Source organism: Labrus bergylta, chromosome 7 (genome assembly GCF_963930695.1).
Source record: "Labrus bergylta chromosome 7, fLabBer1.1, whole genome shotgun sequence".
Classification (NCBI taxonomy): domain Eukaryota; kingdom Metazoa; phylum Chordata; class Actinopteri; order Labriformes; family Labridae; genus Labrus; species Labrus bergylta.
This window is the reverse complement of record NC_089201.1, coordinates 26719068-26737997: the sequence shown is the minus strand read 5'-3', so window position 1 is coordinate 26737997 and position 18930 is coordinate 26719068. Positions and strand designations below refer to the sequence as shown.

Genomic DNA, 18930 nt, shown 5'->3' with positions numbered 1-18930 from the left:
GGATCTGTCATCTCTCCGGCGGTTATAAAGACCTGTAATAATCTCTCACAGGCCAGGAATGGGGCACAGACATTGTAGTCTGACTTGGTTTTTATAGAAATCATTTTGATTTTTGCTGTGGGTAACTTTGGGAAAGTGTGCAAAATTTGCTCCTGTGTGATCTTTGATGTTTCTGAAAGAGAAGGTCTGAAATGATGGAAGATCATACTTTGTTCTTGTGCAGCTGCATCGGTCTAAGTAGAGATTTATATAAATGTTTAAAGTCCAAATGAAAGAGAAGAAGTTTGCAAAGAAGCCTCAGCAACCCATGCAGCGAGGACTTCTGGAGAGAAAACAAGCTGAGCTGTAGAGTAAAAATACCGAAAGTGAGGGCTTCCAGTGCTGGAAACACAAATGTGGGATAATGGAGGAATATTTGTGGCCTCGGTACGACTCCTCCCAGACTGTTTGTTTGTGTTCCCCCTCTGCAGATGGGGACGCAGAGAGGCAAAGAATGTCAGCCATATCTGATGCCGCTCACTGAAAAGAGGGGAGGAGAGCAAGCATTTGGTGGGGGGGGAACTGTCACGATTCATTTCAAATTCATGCAGGATGCCACGCCAGAATCCTGGAGCAAAATTAAATTCTCAAACATGTCATAGCACGAGTGTAGGAACTGAAAAAAGTAAATCTGTGTGACATTCTGCAAAACAGATCTGTCTTCAATTTAGGAAAACAACACTTTTTTGCACTTTGGTCATGTTTATTTGTACACAGTGAAGAGCATGTCGAGAGGAGAGCAGAGAGTAAATGATTGTTTACAGGCAGCTTGAACTTCTTCCAGCTCAAGATAAGGGATTCTTTCCAAACCATTTGAGTTTGTCCTGTTCAGAAATTCTCCCCTCAGGGACCAGAGGCTGCTGAAAGATCTCGCTAAATCTTTGACTTAAATGCTCTCTTTTTCCACAAAATTGCTGCTCGCTCATTCTGGTTCTGTAGTTCACAGCTGCCCAGCATCTTGTCAATAGCCCCTCTTTAAATATTTGCCTTAAATCCTTAGCCCCTTATGTCAGAAGGCTAGAAGTTTCCGTATTTGCCCCGCAGAGGGAGAATCTTTCATACATGTGTCCATATAAGGGCTCTCTGGTGTGAGGGAGGTAGAGGAGGCAGAGGAGAGGAGAGGAGAGGAGAGGGTGAAGTTGTGGGGGCTTTTTGTGAGGTCCAAAGACGTACTTGATATTTCTTTCCATTCCACAGGGCTATAAAACTTCTTGGTATGCACTCTGAGCTCAGCCACTGTTCTCCCTGTTACAGTCCGGTCTGTCAGAACCCGCGGGTACACAGGACAGAAGAAAGGAGGATGGATGCTCCACTTCTATGGCTGGGTGGAAGTTTTTCCTTTTCATTCTTTTTGTCACTACAACAAACTCCTCCAAACATGTCCTCTGTTAAAAACAAGATCTTTCATAGCGTAGCTTTCTTTGAGGGAGGATAGTCATCATTAAAACCTTTATAGTCTCCATTTATGGTAAACAAAACCCACTTTTCTGAGTTAAAAAGAGAGTGTGGAGCATTATACTAAGTTTGTAAGTGAGTGAACTTCAAACCACAAAATGACCATGACTGGGCTGTAGAAAAGCCATAATGTGGAGTGAATGTGAGAATCTACAGCGATGAGACATTCCAGAGTGGCTGTGTGTTTGAAAGCTGTGTTCACTGTGACTGGGTCACAGTGGTCGCTCTGCAGTGAGGAATGCCTCAGGAAGCCACAGCCCAGCACCACCTGCATTCTTACAGTCGAGCCTGCATGCCTGCAGCCCCATGTTTGATCAGAGGCCGTGACTATCTCGCCGTCAGGCTCAGACTCATCTCACAGTTGGAGATGACCAAGAGTTGGATGAATAAGTTTGTGCTGATCGGTGATGAAACACCAGTCGTGAGAATAGGTAGACACTCACCAGGTGTGGTCTGGCTGCTTCCTGCCCTCAGGTCTCGGATGTCTGCGGTAACAATATACAGAACTTTAGGACGATAGTTAGATGTGCGATAGTAAGGATAAAATTAACATGCATTCATACAAAACGTCTTAGATTTAAAACGTTACTAAAATATATATATAAACCAGTTATATTTAGTTGAAGAATTAAAGGTAAGTTCTTCACGAAGACGTCCCATTATTGATATAAAATTCATATAAAGTGATTTAATTAAATCAATTACTATTATACATTTTCTACATGTTCTACATTTCTTACATGTTGAGCTTGTTTTAACAACCTCACATGTGTGGCCTAGTAACCTGCAATCAAGGGTCTGAGCCCCCTCCTGGGGTCAAAAAAATCAAAGTCAAATGTTTCAATATGTTGATTGATATACCATGAAAATGGTTCTGCTACACATATTATTTTGGCCCTTCCTCCAATATTAAATTTAAAAATAAAATCTTCTGAGAAGACGAGGGGGATGGACAGTCAAGAGGAGAGACTCTTTGCTGGAACTGTATCGCGCTCAACAACATTTTAAATCTGACAAAGAAAGGGTTGAAGCTAAAAAGGTTCAATGATGCAAAGTATTTAATGAGTTTATTTTAGGGCTGTCTAATGATTGAACATTTGAATCCCCATGAATAGTTCAACACGATTAATCGCATTTTTTATCGCATGTTTAAAATTCCATTATTGTGCATTTAAAAAATATTTATTTTGAAATGTTGTACCTTCCTACATTCATGACCTTCTGGTAGTTTTAAGGTAAAGACATTAAATGAACTTAAAAAAGTGAAATGTTTCATGTTGTGAGGTGGACAAAACTTTTGACTCGTCAACTGAGCTGTCTCGTCTGTCTTTTTTCAAAGACCTCCCTGTAGTGAAATTACTCCGAAATGAGTAAAATGAGACATTTAAAGGAAAGCAGTGTCATTCTTTTCCATCGTTTTGACTACAGGGAGACATCGTGGAGGCCTATCTACAATATGCCTATAGGGGACAAAATAGCATGCAATTAAGAAAAAATGTATGCATTAATTTCAGACCTTAATTAATCACGGTTAACTAGTTAATGCTGACAGAACTAGTTCATTTGTTTTACGTACATTTTTAATTTGAAGAGAAACACTTACTTCAGCTCTCGTATCAATGTGACTAAAAAGAAGCAAGTGGAGCATAAAGGTAAAATAAAGGTAACACTTTAGATGGAGCACTTGAGTTGTTTTACATTCCACCATTTGGGAATAATGTGAAGGAAGAGCTTTGGTCATTTCATGGATCCATTGGAGGTAATCTGCTGAGTCCCTAGATACATCAGAGGACAGGCAGGGACAACAATAACACACAATAGTGCAGATTAAGTTACAATTATTTATCATTTTGGCAATCCCCATAAGAAATCCTCTCATGAAAATTGGCATCAGTGTGGAGAAAAATGTGCTGAGCTTTGAGAGGAGTGTTTATTCAGCTTTAACAGAGGGCTGGGAGGCCGCAGGAAAAGTGCTCAAGGACTTTTTTTTTTTTCCCCCTTTTGAAATGTTCCCAGTCATCTAGCAAGTGTTGGGCAAAGTTTCCTTATTAAGACAGAGGATCTGGATGGACAAGTGTTACATTTCACTCCGGACAGCTTTAAAGCGGAGACACCCTGCAGATCAGTTCCAGTCAGCGGCACAGTCTGGGACAGACGGCTTCCTCGGTCCTACAGCTCACTCTCGACTAGGTTTCAGGAGTAAAAGTGAGAAAAAATCACTGTAAATTACTGGAAAAAGATTGACTGTGGGCGGTCATGTTTTAGAGTAAGAGAAAAAACAAGTTAATAGATGTAACCGATGTTACTTGTGGAGCTGTCCAAAATTAGCCCTGAAGGTTTAAGTCTCAGCTGGGACCCAATATAGACCTGCTGTAACTGCTGACTGAGAAATACTGATCCCTCCTTACATGAGAGATACAGGACTCACTGTGCCGTCATGAGAGAAATAGATAGCAAATACTGTCACTCAGCAGATGATGACACTCTAAAAGGTGGCTGCAAATAAATTTCATTCTTCACATGAATCCCTGTCCACCTGTTCTTATGGAATCAGTAACTTCTGTCTGTTTTTTTGTGTAGTTACATAAAGGGTCAAAATGTGGGCCACTTCCTGTAATTTGACTACTAGCCTGGAGGTTAAAGCCTCGAGTACATGAACCAACTTTGCGTGTTGTTTAATGATACTCTGTATGAAGTGGACGGAACCGCTTTGACTTTGGGCCTTTTTCCAGGACTTTTGTTTTGATGCCTTGAGTTTGGAAGCAGCCACCTTAGGAGCCAGAAGTGCCAGTCTCTGTAAAAAAAAAATGGTGTCGGAAATGAGCAAGGATGAGCAAAAAAATGTTCGCTTATTCTAGCGCTGGCTTGTTAAGAAGAAGGAATCTGTATTTCACAGACACAGTTATGCTAATTTGGTTGCTAACTAAGCTACACAATTTACAGCCAACTACTTTAATTGTCTGTATTCAAACCAAACAATAAACAAGACATTTTTTCACCACAATATATAAAGAATATTAGACTATGAATTGAAATAAGCAATTTTGACCATAAAGTCATAAAAATTAAAAGGGGTTTTAAATAAATTCAGGATTTACATTTTTTTTCCCCAAAACAATAAAACTTCTTAAAGCTGGCCATAAGAAAGAATGCAGATTTAAGGCACTTCAACATTGGCTTCACTTCTCAGACCTGGAGGCGACGTTCCTTACTTATATAAACAGCCTATGTTTTTGCATAGAGAGCAGGGTTTTCATTTTACCCCAATCCGCTACGGTTTGTTCTTGGTTGTCTTCCATCTGATGAATATCTGTCAGATATGAAATTTGAATTCAACCACCAAAACATTTACTGCAATAGCAACTTCACTTTTTGGGGTTGCCACTCTAAAACAAAAACATCCTTACATAGAGACAATAACCAGTTCAGAGCTATGAAAGTACAGCAGTCAACTCTACAGACACTGTTTACTATTCTCATTGAGAGAGAGACTGTACAGTGGATTGGTAATGGAGCCAACATGTTGGGAGATCCCCACTGATGACCTAAAATAGTCATGTGCTCCAGACCTGAGTAAAAGACGCACCAGGATCCATCAGCTGCTGTCTCCCAGGTTTATGTTAAGAGATCAGCGCTTCCCAGAGCAGGCAGGGAGCTGGTGAGTCTGAGTACAAGTAAAAAACATAGAGCTTCATAACAGCATGACCAGCTTTTCTTGTAATCAGCCTTTTTTTTTTTTTTTTTTTTGAGAATTTGAAGGAAACATATTTCTAAACCTTAGCTGTCGCTGTGCTGATAAGTGTTGATCAGTTAATCTCTCAGGGATTGATTGATAATGATTAAAGTAAAAAAAAAAGGCCAAGGGATTAGAACATCCCTCATTTGCCCAAAAGTTTTAAAACTAGAACCTTTTGTGCACAGAAGTTTTGATCCTCTAAGAGAATCGTGTTAGACTGAGATGTTGTCTGTGATGACATAAATAATATTTTGGGAGAATACATTGGACAAACCCAAAAAGTCTAAAGCCTTTCCTGATGTGCATATTTTTTAAAACCTCACTTCCCTTTCCATATTTTTTTTTCTCTCTCTAGAAGTGCAGAAAAATGGCCGAGGGCAGTCTCTTTCTCCCTCTTTATGCTGTAAAAGATCATGATACTCAGACAGTTTTTTTTTTTACAACTTTAGCTGTGCAGGAACTGGATTTCAAAAAGAAAAAAAAAACTCTGGCCAAATGAAGTCAGGTCACACAAGGTTTCTTACAGTTGTTACTTTTACAGCCATTTCTCTTAAGTATTCAGCATTGTTTACTCTGGTAATGGAACAACGAAGGCGTTCTCTCCATAAAACAATCTAAGCACCGGATACTTCAAGGAGTATTCTTAACAAGCTAAAACTGGCTACATAGCTTCCAGAGGTGACAACTCTCAATTTCACTGAGGCTGTTCTTAGCCCGAGACACGACCCTATAACTGCACAGGGTCTCTTCTGAGCACACAGTATCAGCGCCGTGGTCCACTCTAGAAAATACAGAAACTTGTGGATTTAAGAGACTTGTTTCTTTACCATGGCTAGTTTAAAATGTTATACATTAATGTTCAAACATTGAAAGTGGAGAGGTGACCCATGTCATTTGGTTTAGCCACAGGTTAGCACAGCTTTATTTGTGTGAACTTGAGCCTGGAACAAAAGCCTGAACTAAATGGCGGCCAGGCTGTTTGGATTAACCACGGAACAAGTTGCACTGACTACAGAGAAAACCTTCCAACAGAGCAAATATAAGACTTTTACATTGCCAGAGATTTACACGTTTAAGGCTATGGGCTGCTGTGTCATTAGACTTCTGGAAAAAATTAACAATTTTTAAATGTTAATTACAATGACAAATCAGTCATTAAAGCTTGGGAATTGAAGGGAAATGCCGTGTAACAGAAAGTCTCTTTAATGCCAACCAATAGGAAAGAAGAAGTTGTCTATTCATTTCATCTATTTCATGCTGACCATGACAAATCTCCTGGAAACTTTATCGTGGCTATAAAAGATATTAAGACTGAAATAAATGAGTTCAGAGATTGAACTCAATCCTCATCTCTGCTTTACATCATTCATGTACTGAGATTTGAATAGTGCCAGAGTTAACCAGAAAAACATCCTCCTGAGCTGCAGGGGGAGAAAAGCTGAGAAAAAGATGGACACTCCCAGTTAAAAAAAAAACACATGACTTCAGTTTCCCTCTCTCCACTGTGTGGCCTGGCCTTACATGAGACAAAACACTTGAACAACCAAATATGGTGTTCATTAGGAAGACTCAGTGTATTGTGCTGGCCACCTCTAGCCATCCTTCACACACTGCATAATGCTACAGACACAGAGGAGAGAGAAAGAAAAGCTCACGTTCACGTCTGATTCATTGCCAGTAGCAGAGCAACAAAATCTCAACATGAGGCTACTTCTTCTCAGGTTTTGGCTGTGGAACTGTTCATGTGAACCGGCACATCTAAATGGGAATCTCTGCATACTTCAAGGTCTGGTCTGTGAACTAGCAGAAAGTAAAAAAAAAAAAAAAAAAAAAAAAGCAAAAAAAAGCACATCCAGTATGTCCATATTTGGCCCGTCCACCTTTGCCAATCCTTCCACTAGACTAGAACATTTTCTCCAAACATCCTCTGACCCCCTCAGACTGAACTATGAAGGGCAACACTGACATCTGCTGGCAAGAATGCACACACTCTTTCTACTCCACACATCCCTTTAGACAACATGCACTGCAAATTAAAAAAAAAAAAAAAAAAAAAAAAATCTTAAAGGGGGCTGGTTGTTTGAAACTCTTTTATTTTTTGGTGAATACAAAAAATACTTTTGTGACCAGATAAATATAATACATACAGCATTAAAATCATAAAACTGACGCAGTCTGTCAAAGAAAGCACAATACCTATTCAGAACAGAGCTAGTAACTTTTTTTTTTTTTCCTATTTCCGTTAGTACTCGCACAACTCAGTTAGACAATATATTTCAGAGTAATTCTTACATTTAATGATACAAACTTAATATAGTGGTTAGACAATGAAACAAGGAAGTTTTCAGTCCGGCTTTTAAGAGGGACTTGGCATATTGTTTCAACGACTTCTTAACTTCACGCACAAATTGCCACATGCTCATGGAATGCAGTCTAGTGTTCGTCTTCCAATATGGTCTTTAAATCCTAAAGGTGTCCACACATGCCCTTTTTATATCAGCATTATAACATTGTAGGCAAGTAGGCCACCAGCCAAGGCATTGTATTGTATGGCAAAGGACTAGATGACAGTTTATTAAGACCCCAGTGGGGATAAGACTGGCATAATGTTCTGATCCATAGAGGACAAGGCTCAGGCTCCCACCCGGCCTGATCTCCAGCTGCTTGCAGGGCAGACTCGAGTAAGGCACTATTAAAGGATGCAGTCCAGACACCGGCATGGACACATTGAGGAGATGATCTGAGTAACATGTCCGATATATATATATTACACACTAATATACTAAATGAACAAACAAAATCCTTGAATTAGTTTCCTCTATTCATTTTTCCTTCGAGTTTACAGGAGAAAACATTAATTATACTGGAAGCTTCATATTGCCTTCTTTAGTGCTGGACTTCAGTGCATTACATATGCTCATTTCAGTAAGAGCCCAAATACTATTCACACATCACATCTTACAACAGCTAAGAGTGTCTTTATTACCCTTTAGGAATAATGAGTGTCATGTATTGCTATAGACGGTCAGTCTAAAGTAAAAATGCCTTTACCGTGATGGGGCAGTGTCTGGTGGAGAATAACTGTATCTTTGTGTGTGTGGCTGTGTGACCGTGTGTACAGTGTAGTACGGGTACCCTAACTAAATCTGGCCAGTGTTAATAGGAGAGAAATCAAAACACAGAAGAGGACAAGAGATAACAAACATGACACAGTATGTAAACATAGAGTCCTTACACAGCTCTGTGTACATAGGGGAAGTGACAAAATGTACAAGCAGCATGACGTATTTGGTCACATATAGGGTAGTCCAGATTCTTTGACAACTGTCCGCTCTTTGAGAACAACTCGCTTCTCAAAAAAAAAAAAAAAAAAATCAGTCAAGAATAAATATCTTTCAAGCTAGTATTGGCTAGTGGTCTTTAATTTGATATTTGGACATTTAGTCCAAACAGTGCTACTCATTGTTTGGCATCAGGTGGATCAAAAAACAAGGTTAACCAGAGGGATCTGCAGCAAACCACGAGTTCACATTTTATTAGTAAAATACAAGTGCCTTTCCACTCTACACTACTCTATTGGTTAGTAGCATCATTGATATGTATAGACATTATGGTGCATGCAAGCCAGTGGTGAAGTGAAGCACACTGACCTTGTTATTAACCCTTTTGAGGTTGTTTCGTAAAGAGTACAAGCTACGGACCCTTTGTTTGCTCTTGCAGATGCATCATCAGTTTTGTTTCTAATTGCCCCTAAACCTTCAACAATTATAAAACATTCAGTAATAATCGAGGAGTTTCTGCATTTTCAACATCTTTGATTCATGATTGTAACAGTCAAAACTGCTCATGATGCAGAAACACTCACAAAGTAAAGATACGTTTATCATACAGCTTTATCCTCAACCTTCTCATTGTTTAACTTCCGACAGGTAAAGCCACTCACTGACTAATACACACACACACACACACACACACACACGTCACACACACACACACGTACACTACAGAGCACAGGCACTTGTTTTTCTCACCAAACAGGCCTGTTTCAAGTGCCGTATATTCTTCGGTTATATGAGAGTAAAGCAGCCAATCGTACATCGGCAACGTCTCCACACACCAAGAGGGTCTCGTCGGCTCGGCAGCACGTCCCAGCCAGCCCAGCCGATCAGCCCTCGTCCTCCCTCAGCTCGCTGGGCAGGAACTTGTACTGCTGCTGACGGATCTGAGCCAGTTTCTTACGTGCTTCCTCCAGCTCTCGCTCCTTCCTCAGCATCTCCTCCTGAGCCGCGATGATCTGAGGACAGAGGGAACAGCTGACAGAAAATGTGCCTTCTACTCATCCTAATCCCTGCGGATAGCTCGATATAAAAAAAGTTATAGCGGCACAGACACTCTCAGAGCACACTGTAAATCTTGAGCACAGAAAGGGGAGAAGAATACTGAGAAAGAATCCTACAGTGAAAAAAGTATGGCTTATGGTTTGTTTAATTAAACAAAGCGTTATCCTCCACCTCCGGAAATAAGGACCCTTGCTCTTTAATTCAAATCTTTGCAAAGATAAAAGGAGGCGTGTTTTGAAGTCTTCATGAGATATGAAGTTTTGCATCTGTGGGAGTCTGGATAAACTGCTCCACGGTTGAAATGGAGCTGATGGGCTGTTTATCCACAGCAGCTCGTCATCGCGTCAGATAAAAGAGCTGTGGCGTTCTGGCATATCCACGAGAGGTGCAAACATGCAGTGAAAAGGGCAAACCACACAATAGGATGGATTTATTTTCCAGTTCTCAAAACAACATCTTCGAGGTCTTCGTCTCACCTGAGCTATGCCTCCAACAAATTTGGTCTTCACCACCACACTGTCATCTTCAGTCTTGTCAAACGCCGCTTTCTGAGCCGCCTTCACCAGGTTGTCTGAAGCGCGCTTCACTGCGTTTCCAGCAGCCTTTAAACAGATGATATATAAAAGGTAAGCAACACAAATCATTCATGGCAAGTATTCAGAATAAATAAATAAACAGTAAAACAGGTTTTTAATGTCACCTGTAGTCTCCTCATGGCTTCAGAGTCCTGGTCGGCCTTCACCTTGCAGGCCACCAGCAGCTGAGCTGTGGAGGCAGCGACCTGTTTGGCTGAACAGATGAGCTTCTCCTCGCTGGCGTGGCCCTGCACCGAGGCGTTGGCCGCCTCACACAGGCTACTCGTTGCTGTTGCTACCATACGAGCCTACAGCGAGTAATATTTTAGAAGTGCTCTTTGGTTAAATTGTACATTTTGTTTAATAATAAAAGTGTTTAGAAGCGACTTACAGCGGATATGAGACCCTGGGACCACTGGCCATCATCCACTGCATTGGCCAGATTGGATCCCACCTGAGGTAGACGTTGAAGAAGAAACATCATTTATTTGTTGTTTTACATGGAGTAGTAATGGATAATATTTTAGATGAGTGTCTGTGTAGGTGTATCGACTGACCTTGCCTTGGGCCACCAGTTCTCTCTGAGCCGCTGATGCAGATTTAACAAGAGCGCTAGTCGCTGCAGCTATGGATTTCGCTGCTTCTAAGATCTGCTCCTCAAAATCCAGAGTCTCGTCTGCCTGCTGAAAGTAAAATAAAAAAATCAATTAGAAGTTATTACTACAATTTCTGCAATAAAAAAGTGAAATCGACATACAAAGAGGATAAAAAAAGTTCTGAAGCAGTCTAGAAAATACTTATTGTCTGAGTAGCTACTTTCTAAAGCATTAGCTATAGCATTTAAACGTGACTTTCAATTATCACATTACAAAATGACTATTCCCCTCAGCAGAGTGGTAGCTACCTAAGATGTCTTAACTCCCAAACCTAAATTAAAATCCGTCACAACACTCACACTGACAGATTACAAAATGGGGCCGTCTCTGCCCATTGACCCCAGCGGGTCCATAAACAACATAAGGCACACGTGGCTGGAGACAGGGCGGGACACTGTAGGAATATGTTTGATATATAGTTGGACTGAATAACAACCTAATATATCAAACATATCAGACAGAGCCCTGCAGAGAAGGCTTCCAGGTCTACAACGGCTCAGAGAAGAAGGGAGGGAGGGCAAGGAAGCATGCTGGGAGCCGGAGAGAACCCTCCTTTCCGTAAAGGGTGGGAGGGACCAAGGAGCAGAGAGGAGAGGGAGAAACGAGGAGGAAGACGGGACCATCCAACCTGTTTCAGACAAATACATTCAACCCGAATGACTGTTTGAATCTGAAGGGCTCGTTTACACACTACAGGTGGCTTTAGGGGTCTGAGAGGTTTTTTTTTTTAATTGTTCTTTCTGTTATCAACTTTTTTTAGACTACTTTTTTGGCTGATAGTTTTTGCCTTAATGCTTTTATGTTTTTGGACTTTATTTGTAACTATAGAGTTCTTTAGAAGAAAGATTATGGATGGACAAATATTTAGTTTCTTATATTAGGAATAGAGGGCATGGTGCAAAATAAAATGTTTCCTTAAGAGGGTGAAAAATTAAATAAAACACATTCTTCTAAATGCTTTTTGGCCTGCTTCCTGTACGATCACTAGAGGGAGACACTGATCTCTAAAAGAGGAGTCTTGCACTCACTAATCCCCTCTGAAAAACCATGAGGGAACTCATAAATGCAGGTTGTAGTTGCTGGATTAAAGTACGAGACGTATTGTTCGTATTGTTTTTTTTTTATCAAAACTTAAAACATGCTTTTCTTCATTTCACACAGGCAGAGGGTTTGACAGACAGTCAGACCTTGTGCAGAGGAAAAGGGACAGAAAAGAAGGGAAGCACTACAGGCACAGAGGGAACAGCACCAGGATCCAACTATCCAGTCTCCAGAGACAACAGAAACACACAACACAATCATGCAGTATTACACCACCAATATAACCCTGCATTGCACACAGAACGACATGAATCTAATTTTCTCTTTCGCAAAAGCACCATCGCTGCCATCTCCCATCTTCGCCTAGTTTCTCTGCACATGATGTGGTCAAGTTGTTTTGTTTTTTGAGGCAACAGTGCAGCGTAGGGGGGGATGACTAACAAGCAGAAGAAGAAAAAAAAAAAGCCTCCCCCTCAGTTTAGTTTAGCAATGAGGAACGCTGCAATAAAACAAAGGATATAAGTTCAATAATGGAGAAGGGGCTGTCTTCCCGAGAGGGTCACAAAAGTTCATCGCTCATTTGAACTGGTTCCAACATAAGCTTGAGGACCCAGCGGTGTAATTGTGTCTCCAGGCAACACGACTCAAAATAATGTTCGAAAGTGGCTTTGAAGAAAGTTTTCCAGAGCATCATATGTAGACTCACTGGACCAGATGTCTGAGTCAACATGGTATGTGTAACACAGAATTATTTTTTTTTTTTTCCTGCTTTAATGATATTGTGATAGCTGCTCAGTCACCGAAAAAAAAGATGACACCACTTCAAAGTCACTGTCACCTTTTCCTACCTCTGGCCCACATGGTCTCCCTGCTGATTAATGGCAACAACAACAAATAAAGAAAACCTGCTGTGCGTAGGTTTGTGTGGGTGGAAAGGGTTGAGAGGGGCACTTGTACCTTAGGTTTGGCTCTGGGTTTCAGTTGCTCTAGTTTCTTGGCTGCAGCTTCAATGGATGCTGCTGCTCCGAGGAGCTCGGTCTCAGCGATGACAGTGGGGTCCTCGGGGTCCACATACTCTGATCCTGAAAGTGAACACCACGAACACAGACTTCGGTTATTGCATGATTTCCCCGCACACTATCCTAATACCAACACACACACACACACACATTCATGCACTTGCAAAGACAATCAGGACAAAACTGAGACGCAAAATCTCAAAAGAACTGTTTGCAGAATGACTGTAATGCCTCAAAGTTAAATAAGATACAGTCAAAGTTTGAAGAAATGCACATTCGATGGATCATTTTCTTTTTATAGGTTTTTAAGTGCCCTATAAAATGGAGCTGTTTGGGAACAGCTTGGTAAAGCAGATGGAACGATGTTTTCATAGATTATGTTGAGCTCTGGGGAAATCTGTTCTGTGCCCCCAACCCCCCACGCCGTCCACTCCTCTACCCCCACCTCTGACTCTTTATGAAAGGTGATCCGAGGGAACAAACACACCACATCCCACTTACCTCCATCTGAGGCAGCAAGGAAAGAGAGAGGGAGAGAGAGAGAGGGAGAGAGAGAGAGAGAGAGAGAGAGAGAGAGAGAGAGAGAGAGAGAGAGCACATGGGACATTAGAGAGGTGAAGTGGATAACCCCATTGGGTCTCGGGCCATACACTGGAATCTAATTCTCACCCAAACACAATCTATTACTCCCGTCAGATGCAGCAGTGCTTCTTCTAGAGGAGAACAGTCTGGTGTGATTGTGTCATAACTATCCTGCGACGCTTCGTTTGGAAACATTCGCACAGCAATCACTCTGTAGTAGAGTTTCAATATTCCAAAGTGATTTTCCTGACCCATCTTTATTACTGACGCAGACAGGTTTGGTAGCTTGACTCAATGACATCATAATATTATTCATTCGAGAGGATTAAGACTCCTTTGACTAATCTCTGCTGTCTCTACAATCCTGTCATTTTTTATGTTTTAAAAAATTGAGTAGGCTCCCGATGGGAATCCCTTTTTTAAACCAATTCTGTAAAAATTCAGCTTACCCAGTTTTAAACTGCAGTGGCTTTAATGTGTCTCACTCTCTGCTGTTATTCTAAAAATACAATCTGCTGCCAACAACTGCTGGGCAGGATACAAGCCACTGTAAAGTTCATTTCTAAGTATACTGTTAAATGAGGTGCCATGAATGCTTGAAATACTAGATATATACAGCTGCCATGTGTGTAAAACGGTCCATATAAATCCAGATGGTTATACAGGTGGGGGGCATCTGAAAACTTCAGGTTGTCCACCTTAACTTTAGTTTGCATGCATTGTGCAAGAGTGTGTGACAGTGTGTATCAGCAACCTGTGTGCGGGCCTCACCTTTCATAGCCTCGGCTGTCTGGACCAGCTCCGTCACACACGCCGCCACATGCTTGGAGTGCGCGGCCAGCTGCTGCTTCTGCTCGGGGACGGGCTTCTGCAGCACCTGAAAACACAAGAGCCCAACACATGGAGATTTTCACATGTTGCACCCACCACGGCAAGAAGAAACACATGTGAAGTAAGAGATGGAGAAAAGATTTTAAAGACATGGTACATTTGTAATTACGTCTTCATGTTCCGGAAAGATTCATATTCAGCTGAAAATATTCATTGTGCACATTGCTAAAATCAAAGTGCATACACACTGACGTGTATGTCTGTCACATTCTTACCTGCAGTACTTGCTCCAGAAGGTTGACGTATCCGGTGGTGCACTCGATGCCGTACTGCAGAGCCTTACTCCTCTGTTCGTTGCTCACCTCTGGGTGATGAGCTGCTTGCTGATAGGGAAGAGAAAAAAAATAGAAATTACATTCAAAAAGAAGATAAACTGTGAAATTTCAGGAGTAGACTTTTATAATTTTATGTGTATGTAAATGAACATGTGCTAATTAATTCATAACTAAATGAAACTTGAATTTCCTTGTATTCATCCGTTTGTTATGCCTTAAGCTTGCTGATCTCCACGCTCCTTCTGTTTCCTGTCTTGTTACAAAGTGCTCTAGAGTCACTGAAGGACATCCTGACTGATGCTCGACTGCACGACTTTGAAAAGTGACTGAGTCACTACCAGCCAGCGGGAGCAGCCATAAAGTAGACTAGACTCTAATGTCCTCTCTGCTCTCAGCAGTGCTGGCCTCACATGTTCCCTGGCAGCCTGTGATGTCTGTGTGAGGCCTGCACTGACAGGGTGATGTGGATTAGCACCTTGCAGGTAGTCAGCATATCAGTGATGGCTTTGCGGCTCAGGTTGGCAGTGGCGATCACGTCCTCCTGCTGAGCGGAGTTGCCAGCAGCCACTGCTTTGGCCGTTGCTGCGGTGATGCCCTTTGTCATGCGGATGAACTCCTCAGGTGTGGTGGACTTGTCCGGGACGTCCTTTGACTGGAACACCTGACAGGATCAGGTCCCACAGACACAGGCAGTTGGATACAGGTAACGACAAGGGCTCAGATATCATTATAAAGATGGGAACACTACGAGAAGTAAAATACAGAGGCTTGAAATCTTCCAATAAGGATTAACAGAAAATTGAAAAAATAAAAAAGGTCTGAAAAATTGTGTTTAGTTTAGCTGTTCCTGTAAATCAGATTCTAATAAGAGATGTGTGAACCTGTAGGGGCCGAGAGAGGGAAGGAGAAGGAAAGGAACTTTCTAGGTTTTTTGTTCAGAGAAATAGAAATATTGCTGACCCTCTAGGAGCCACTTTTGCAAAGAGACTGTGTCTCATCATCTGACTCCCAAAAGACCATAAAGAAGAGATGTGGCCTTACTGTCAGCTCCTGCTTGATGCACTCAATGGTTGCCTCCAGCGCCCTGGTCCCACGAGTTGCTTCATCCTCCACTGCCTTCACTGTTTTTAATAGAGACGTCACGTTGGTCACCATGACCTGTCAGATAAAGGGAGAATAATGAGGCTCACATCTAAACCAGGAGGTGGAGCTCTTCATCCTCAGCAAAAAATAAAAATTTATAGAATGATTTTTACTTCCTCCTTCACTGATTTTATTACAGTGAATAATATTTACATGTGTCAAATGTGCTTATTGAAAGAAAATGATAGACATTATCTGCTGAAGAAAGAAAGACTGAGAGATGTATTTCAAACTAAGGGTGATTTAATTCTTGTAATACAGTGAATTACTTGCACAGGGGATGGAAAGAAAACATTTTAAGTTTTATTCACGATGACACATTCTGTTCCCTTCAGCTTGTGCCACGTTCAGGGAAGTGTTCATTATTAGGTTAGGAATTTGAGCAACATGATCGGCAGGGGTTTGAGAGGGTCCCGTTTGGAGGTCACCATATGTCGGAGGAACAGAGACAATCTGTCAACATAACCAGGTCCATGGGTGGGCCTAATTCCATTTAGATGAGACAACACAAGATACCCCCATGCATCAAAGTGTGAAAAGGGTTTTTTAAGAGTGCCAATATGAGTTTGGGATGACAGTTTGAAAAATCCAATGTTTGCAGAAGACAAACATAAGGCTCTCTGTCACTGAAATTCAACTTGGTTCCTCTATTGCAGCGACCACAGCTGCTCACAGGATAGATGCAGAAGGTCAGATCCCGAGTGTCTGCTGTTCAGCAGTTGCAGATGTGACAGCTTTTATAACAATAAAGAGTCAAATGACAAATCAAATTTTTCTTGTTTGTGTAAAGGTCAGATTCTTAAAACCCCTGCATCATTTTGTGTTTTGGATTTTTCTAGCTGTTGCTATTTGTCTTTACAGACATAGAACGCTGCTTCTGCATGACTGAATGCTCTCAAAGATACTCCCTCCTATGTTGCTTTTTTCTTTCGCCCCTTGTTTTTCACCTTTAAAAGTTATATCTGTGGATAGAGAGGGTTTCTTGTGCATGCCGTATTAAGGTGTTTTTCAGCTGTGTGAATAAAACTGACTTGACATGATAAAAAGAATTGTTAAACCGAGCGTTACTTGAAACTTCACTCTGATCAGTTAAAAAAAAAAAAAAAAAACCCTGCACTGCTGTTGTGCCTCAACGGTCACAATACAAAAAGTCCTGTGGTTAAAAATAGTTCTCAGTAAAGAAAACCAAACTTCACACACACACACAGACACGCAATTGAATGCTCACAATATATCACATCAGAGTGATGGGTCTAGTCCCACATACAACAGATATGACAGGCAGAAAGAGAGAATACCTCTCAAACACTGATAAGAGCTGTCATATCATTCTTTTGAAGAAGCTTACAAGACGTCAGACTAAACATAGCGCTGATACAAAGGGAGCATCTACATGCACTGTCCTCTCACACAGGAACATAACTCCATGATAAATCAGAGACTCTGGTGCTGATACAAGCTTTAAACAGATATGACATTTATTGAGCGGTCTGCTCCTTTACCTTGGCGGCGCCCTTCAGCTGATACATGGACGGGTCGTCAGCCGACTTCCCCGCAGCACATTTGGTGGCTCCGATGAGTTCGGCCAGAGCCTTAGCCACATCCCTCACTGCGTTTATCAGAACGACCTGAGGAGATAGATGCTGGTATCAGTACGGCACAATGGTTATGAGTATAGGTTTATCAGCAGCACCCTGGGGAGAGGATTTAACAGTGCAGGGCCTTATCACTCCCACCTCGTCATGAAAGTACAGACTCAGCGGAGGGCTGAGATAGAGGCATACACACAGGGGAGAGAGGAGACGCTGTGTGTATCAGATGAAACAATAATTACTAAAGGAATCGAACACTGTTTGGATAAAGTGATAGAAGACCATCATTGAAGATAAGTAATGCTACAAAATGTACGATGATGGGTTTAAATGGACAGTTAAAGGTGTTTGTAGTTGTAATAAAACATTTTTTTATAATAGTAAAAACATACATGTGAATATTTTATCGCATATTTCATCTTTAATGTATTCAACTTTTTCATCACCTGTGTCTCAGGATCCTCAGAGCCCATGCTGGTCGCTCCCAGTTTGACCACCTCTGTGAGCTGGGTGATGGTCTTGGCTGAGGACTGAGCAGCCTGGGCTAGCTTCTCCTGGCTGGATGCAGCTCCAGCAACCAGCAGCTTGGTGTCCTCCACCAGTGCTTTGGCTGTCTTCAAGATGCTCTCCCTGAGGGACGAGACACATTGTGTCACAATCTGCTCCGCAGTCCCACTCAAGTACCAGCAATCGAAGAGGAAGCTGTTTGTTTTTCTAACAGTTTGTTGAGTACAACACATTTCCTGTAACATATAATATGTTTAATGCATCTGAATATGTTTTTTCACTGGAAAAACTGCATTTAATCCGAGTGACTCATCAAAGAAAAAAGAGCTCTGGTGTTTTCATGTAAAATCTTGGCAACTGAAATCTGACTTTTTTGATCTAATTTCCATTTTTAACGTCATCAAAGTTGCTTTTCACATAATACAATGTCTGTTTGTTTTGTTTGGGCGACGGTTACAGCACCTGTGGTCCGCAAAAGACTCATCATTCTCAGGGTCCAGTGTTCCAGCTGAGGCGAACATGATGGTGGTGTCCAGGTCGGCAATGATGCCAGAAACAGCGCTGGCTGCCGTGATACAGGCCTGGGTGCCTTTGTTCCCTGCCTGTAGTGCTGATAGTACCAAGGACACCTGGAACATGTGAAGCATAGCATTACATATATGCAGTGAGATGCTTCACACGTGCTGCGTTCAGAGCTGAAAATATATCCCCAGATTCTGTACACATTCCACATGTTAGATGATTAAACAGCAGGGTTTCCCTCTTTTTATAGGATGTTGGAAGAACCTTAGCTTTTACATGAACCATGCAGATGGCTCACTCTGTCCTTCATAGACAAATGGATGGTGGATATAAGTAAGCACGAGACCCCAAGTTATTCAAGTTTAATACAAGTCCTGAATCAAATCATAGCCTGGGAGAGGGGAGACATTTTAATGTGTGAGCTGCTGCCAGTGTCACAGCAGGCAGACATTACTTTAGTTATTAAATGCAAAGTGTAAGGGTGGTCAGAGGAGCATGTCCTGAATGACTGCTACACTAATGCAGTAAGGCACCAGTTATTCCAATCTGACATAAAA

General features: G+C 41.6%; 1 protein-coding gene across 4 annotated transcripts in view; it reads right to left on the bottom strand.

Moving 5' to 3' along the window:
- Nucleotides 1-7306: 7306 nt before the first annotated feature.
- tln2b (talin 2b) overlaps nt 7307-18930 on the bottom strand; it is a 76066-nt gene continuing 64442 nt past the window's right edge. For 2 of the 4 annotated variants that reach the window (XM_065957211.1, XM_065957213.1), the window contains exons 45-57: nt 18314-18480; nt 17791-17974; nt 17255-17380; nt 15651-15767; nt 15085-15270; nt 14550-14657; nt 14215-14320; nt 12800-12924; nt 10703-10828; nt 10537-10599; nt 10271-10453; nt 10047-10172; nt 7307-9524 (exon numbers count right to left, since the gene is read on the bottom strand). In XM_065957211.1, the coding sequence (XP_065813283.1) occupies nt 9396-9524; nt 10047-10172; nt 10271-10453; nt 10537-10599; nt 10703-10828; nt 12800-12924; nt 14215-14320; nt 14550-14657; nt 15085-15270; nt 15651-15767; nt 17255-17380; nt 17791-17974; nt 18314-18480 (1746 nt within the window). In that variant the 3' untranslated portion in view covers nt 7307-9395. Of the gene's footprint in view, nt 9525-10046; nt 10173-10270; nt 10454-10536; nt 10600-10702; nt 10829-12799; nt 13369-14214; nt 14321-14549; nt 14658-15084; nt 15271-15650; nt 15768-17254; nt 17381-17790; nt 17975-18313; nt 18481-18930 lie in introns of those variants that run through there. The other 2 variants (XM_065957212.1, XR_010666705.1) reach the window with 2 other exon arrangements.